General features: G+C 36.0%; 1 protein-coding gene across 3 annotated transcripts in view; it reads left to right on the top strand.

The window, feature by feature from the left end:
• PBX3 (PBX homeobox 3) overlaps nucleotides 1-6,000 on the top strand; it is a 223,527-nt gene that overhangs the window by 155,411 nt on the left and 62,116 nt on the right. For all 3 annotated transcript variants that reach the window (XM_061199923.1, XM_061199924.1, XM_061199925.1), the window contains exon 3: nucleotides 1,714-1,955. In XM_061199923.1, the coding sequence (XP_061055906.1) occupies nucleotides 1,714-1,955 (242 nt within the window). The remainder of the gene's footprint in view (nucleotides 1-1,713; nucleotides 1,956-6,000) is intronic.

Raw genomic sequence — 6,000 nt, 5'->3', positions numbered from 1 at the left:
TGTGGAACTACAAGCATTCTAGGCCATGAGATTCTAGGCCATGAGATTTTAACATCTAACAAAGTGAAGGGAAGAAAATCAAAGATGCTAAATTAAAAATACTAATGTAGCCAATATTTGGCAGTTTCTTCTAGATCTAGAAGAAATAGCAAATACACGTTTTTCTATCTTTAATTATCAGCAATGTGTTGATACCAATTTTATCTTATTTAAGAGAGTTATCTAACTTTTTGGTTCCCTAAATGAATTTATTGTCTTAGTATGTTGTGGTTTTCAAACTTTATTTATTTACCTCTGAACAGGCAACAGATATAATTTTAAATTATTGTGAGTTAGTTTTATTACCCAGTTGAAATTATTCTGAAGTATATTTTTAAATGAAAGTGACAGCTTTAAAGTGTTTTGAGGGAGGATATTAAAGTTGTTCATTTGAGTTAAGGCAACCAAGAGCTCTGTCATGCTGTGGGTATAATTCAGGGCATCTAGGAATGAAATCTGTTCTTGAAAAGAATTGATGGTTGTTTTAGGTTAGCATATAAAATCGCAGAGCTGGTGCTCAGTTGAGTACTTGGCAGCTTATAGATGTTACTGTCATGTTAAGTTACACTAGACGCAGAGTGTGCACCACTGTGGATAAACAACAACAGGCACAGATGCAAAAGGCAGACACCAAATGCAGACCTGCAAGATGCCAACTTCCTCCCCCACCGCCCCTTCCCCAAGATGCCTTGTAACTAGTATGGGGAACCTACTTTTAAACAGATTTACGGAGGTTAATTGGGCTGGGATATTTTAGATTATGTTACACATTAATGAAAATGCTGATTTTGAGCTGTCATGACTCCACCGCTTTTTATACCATGATAATTATTTTAAAACTTCGTCTTCTGTGTTGTTGAAAACATCTTGGCAGAAAGCCTATGTGACCTGATTAAACCTATGAATTGTCAGCTGTGATCTATAGTACTCAGATGAGGTTGCTGACTGGGCATCACTTAGGAAGTTCTTGATTTAAAAGCAAAATTAGATTGAGACTACTGTGTCCAGCCAGCACTGTATTGCCATGTTGATGGTATATTTTCAATACTGTATGTAGTGTCCTGGTTTTATAGTTTGCTGGCAGTTGCTTAACAAATTCATTTAATAATATATATTTTTAAAGCATAGCCAATTACCCTTATAATGTATGTATTTCTCTTCTCTCCCTGAAATTACATGATGGAAAAGCCCATCTAATCCTGTTTATATTCTAATTTTTGGATATAGCTTGTGAATTAATTATGGGATTTTAAATTCTGTTTTTCCAACTGTATGGAGACACAAAATAACTACCTTTTGATGAGTTTGTTTTATATCCTTGGAATTATTTTTTTTCTTTCTCAAAATCTTGAATTTTTTACCCCTTTCCATTTTTGCTTAAATCATCTAAAACTGGGAAGATTGGCTGTTAGAATATTCTGAGAAGCCAGGGTTACTTTTTTCCAAGGATCCAATATGGGATATATTGAGAGAGGGTCATACTAGAAATTTCACAGAAGTAAGAATTTTCATACTTACTTATGCTTATTGATAAAATGCGAGCAATGACATTCTCAGAATGAATTGTAGTGCACTGATGTTGTTTGATCATTTACTCAAATAAATAAAATACTCACACTGTTTGTCCTGTTTCTCGCTTCTTCTCTCTCTGTCTCTCTCTCTCTTTCCTTGAAGGTCTCAGCATCAGAGGAGCCCAGGAGGAGGACCCTCCCGATCCCCAGCTAATGAGACTGGACAATATGCTTTTGGCAGAAGGGGTTTCAGGTCCTGAGAAAGGTGGGGGATCGGCGGCAGCAGCTGCAGCCGCGGCAGCCTCTGGAGGTTCTTCAGATAACTCTATTGAACACTCAGATTACAGAGCCAAATTGACCCAGATCAGACAAATCTATCACACAGAACTGGAGAAATATGAACAGGTCAGCAGCCGCCACTCTCATAGTCCTACACAAACCCTCTATTGCTCTTCTGACAGACTGCGCTAACTAATTCTGAGGGCTGTGAGGGGTAGGTGTTAACAGAAAGAGCAGAATAAATAAGGTCAATGCAAAAATCCAAGTGAATTGTTGGATTCATGAAATGAAGTCCCTTTGCAATTTTAGAGGTGAAGCTAAACCTATTTTATCCCATCGACTTGTTTTACTCATTCCTCACATTTACATGCCCTTACTACCACACCTGCAGCCATCCTTCCCCTCTAACCTCACTGCTTGGTGCTCGTCAAAGCTCTATATCATTAACAGTTATGCACTGGCCTCGTTCATAGCTATTATAACAACTTGTAAAGGGAAGCATTGCATAGTGAGCTCTGCCTGCTATGCGGTGAGCTACAGAATCCTCCTAGGAATTAATTCTTCAGGATTATGCCAGGCTAAAGGGAGGGAGCTAACTTCACAAAGTAAGCAGGTTCTGGCCTTTCTCTCTGAGGAGACCTCCCAAGATAATTACAGGTTTCCTGGGGCAGGGAACACTAGGCATTGTGTGCTAAATTCCTGATTAGAAAGAAAGTATGGGTTAAAAATGCTATTCTCAGCAATTATATTAACTATACTTCTTTGAATCTAAGATATCTTTGATTTTAAGCCGTATCATGGTGTTATGTACCACCACCAAGAAAAAATTAACTGCCCAATTGAAGTATAACATGCCATTGATGGTAAAATGCTTCCAAACTTCAGAGATGTTAAAATGTGGGGAAAAATAAGTAAGTCTTAGATTCAGTGAGACAAGGTAAAATGTTGGTGGTTCATTTTAAACATATTTTAGTTCGTTTAAGGCTAAAAACCTGCTTAGTTTGAGGAATTCTCACTGAAAGGTAATTAAAAAATAATTATTATGGAAATGTTTAAATGTGCCCAAAATAAAAGAGAATATTAAGCTGAATGGTATGAAATTAACAAGTTTTTAGGTCATGAACAGTTGTGTATTGGCAGTTTTATAGAGTTCAACCTAAAATAAGGAACTGCCTAGATACTCATCATCCAGGTAAATAGTTATCAGCATTTTGCCAATCTTATTTTGTCTATCTTCCCTTGCCCCCACTCTTTTTTTTGGGGGGGTGGGTAGAGTATTTTAAAATAAGTCCTAGGCATTATGTCATTTCACCCATAAATACTTCACTATGTAGTCAGGCATTTATTCAAGTCCAAACACCTTAGTGTGATGCCCTGGTCAGTTTTAATATTGATTTTTCTTCTAAGTTCCCTGTAAAGTTTCAGTTGTATATGTTATTATTTTCATTGCCTTCTCTAATATTCTGGATATGGTATTATTAAAAAAATGCTGGATTCTGTCCCAGAGGTGAGTGTGTTTGGAGGAATGGTAGAAAGATTTATGTAGCTTTATGTTAAAATACAATATAAATTAATATTATAAGATGTTATCTTTTTTCTGAGTAGGCTTTCTGGGATCTCATACTGTATCTCTAGTCTCATTCATAGGAATAATTTTTGGTAGAAGATACGCAGATAAGAATTTTGGAAAAGTGGTCTTGTCTATATATATGAAAAAAATTGAGCTTTCTGATTTGACATATGAATAATTGAGAGTAAACAAAATAAGTCATAGTTGAAAAGGTTGCCCTTAGCATAAACAGTAGAAAACGACTCTAATTTGTAGTATAACCCTAATTGCATAACTTTATGTTAAATACATCTGTACGTACTCACTAAATAAATACTATGAGTCACCTTGCGTGGAAAGATCTATAGTATTAGGGGTCAAATGGCTCATCTTTTTAGCTGAGAAATTAAGGTGATTCCTTACTATCTTCTGCCATGTTTCTTCACACCAGCCTCCTTATTTTCTCCCTTCAGCCCTGTTGGAAGTTGGGTGAAGCTGGCGTCAGTCATTTTCACCAAGGTTTTTGTTTTGTTTTGTTTGCTTTAAAAATACACATGTGCACACAAGTTCTTCATAGACTAATCTACAGTATGTATTTTTGTTTTAAATATCAAACATTTAAAATGTAATCATGAATCTTATTTCTAGATATGTTCAGTAGCCTAATAAAAAACCACTGAATGTATATTTCCTTTCTCATTTTTAACACTTTCAGAAGGAAAAATATAGATATATTAATATGAAATCTATGCAGTATTACGGACAAATAGAGTATGATGACTAGTTGGCTGATTCAACAGAAATTTAGTTTACAAATTTTCTCCTGTAGCTTCCGAATTGTTTTAGAAAGAACATAGCAGCATTTAGTTCTCTTGAGCTGTCTTTGAAGCTGGCTTTTATTGCTCTTCTCTCTGTAGTTCCTAAGTTTGTTCGGATCAGTGAGTTGACGTAAGATGGTCTTTTCTTTTCAAATTTTTGGGATACAGGGCTTTATCTGGGATAGAACTTTCAGGGATATACTTTGGAGTTACTATAAGGGCTACGAAGAACTAAGTGAGATGAAGGGGTGGCATTTCTAAACTAGATGGTGGTATTATAATTTACATTTTACAGATGAGAAAATGAGACTTAGGTGAAGTAATTTGTCCAGTGTCACACATCTAGTTAGTGTCAGAATCAGGTTTTGAAATCAGTTTCTGACAATATGCCTTCTTTTTCCATTGAATTATGCTGCTACTTATGTATGTTAAAGAATAAAATACAACTGAGTAAATTTTAAAGATCTTATTAGCTTCATTCAGCGATTCATGAATTGAACAGCATCTCATCTAGCACATAGAAAGGAGCTCCCAGGAGCTGTACGAAATGAAAGACTCTTACAGGCAGACAAGAGCGGGACGAGGAAGTGATACCAGCAAAAAGAGGGTCCGTTGTGGCAAGGTCGCCTTCCCTTAGGTCCTGGCAGGGTCCGTCAGGCAGATGACCTCACGGGTGCTGGCCCAGTAGTTCCAGATTGACTGGTTTAAGATTACATTCCTAGGAGACGCTGGAACTTGGGGCATAGCAAAAGTGACTCCCTTTTGGGTCTCTTATCTTGTTTTTAACAATTACAGTTTGCGAATAATTCAGATACGTTCTGATTTTTCTCTTATTTGCCCATGTTGGATTGCATTTGGGATAGGATCAGAGTAGAGATAGAAAAATAAACAACTATTTTAATCACTTTACAGACATTATATTTTTCCTCCTAAAAGTACATGAACATGGGTACTTTGAGTGACAGAAAGCTTATTAGTAAGTAGGAAGAACATATATGTTAAGGCAGAGGCGTTGTCAGAAAATTGTGTTGAGTCTTTTACTAAAAGAAATAAACTACATTGGAATTTTAGAGCTGTTCACTCCACTGTGTTTTGCAATGAAGCTGTAATGAAAATGTATCTGAAGCCTGTTTAGATTTAGATTGCCATAAAATTAACAAACACCACCACTGCAGTAAATTAAAGTACCTTATAAACGCAGCCACATTTACAAAGCTAAGCAGACTAGAGCTACAGTTAGAGCAAAATTAAATCCAAGCTGCAAGGCTCAGCTTTCTGTGTATGTTTTAGGAATGGTACTGTTTTTTAAAATCCTGTCCTTTTTTTTTTCTCCAGAAAATGTCCTTTGATCATGTGTTTACATTACATAGGCTCAGATGTAGTGCTTCTTAATGAGAACCATCTAGATTCACTTATAAATGCTTTTGAAATATTAGGCATAGAATATACATTAAAGTAAGATTCTTGAATATTACTATCACCTAAAAGGAAAACCAAAACTATTTTACTTTTGCTGATCCTGACAACCAAGAGGAATATAATTTTTCAAAGCTTGCAGCAACTGTTGTAATGCTTTTGTCTTGGTTGCACTGCCTTCCTCTTTAGCTGGGAGGAAAACCTGGTTGCTTCTTTGTCTTCTTGTTGATTAGCTACAAGTTTTTTGTTTTAAAAGGAGGAAAACAAATTTTTTATTTTGTATACACGGGATCCCCATATAATTATGAGACCCAAAGGCAGCCAGGCAATGGAGGCTTATATGGCATCCTGAACTATGGGATGGGACTAGCTACAAGTTTTGAAAAAT

The sequence above is a fragment of the Eubalaena glacialis genome, chromosome 9 (genome assembly GCF_028564815.1).
Source record: "Eubalaena glacialis isolate mEubGla1 chromosome 9, mEubGla1.1.hap2.+ XY, whole genome shotgun sequence".
In the NCBI taxonomy this organism is placed as follows: Eukaryota; Metazoa; Chordata; class Mammalia; order Artiodactyla; family Balaenidae; genus Eubalaena; species Eubalaena glacialis.
The sequence above is the reverse complement of the archived record's forward strand: the minus strand, read 5'-3'. Positions and strand labels throughout refer to the sequence as shown.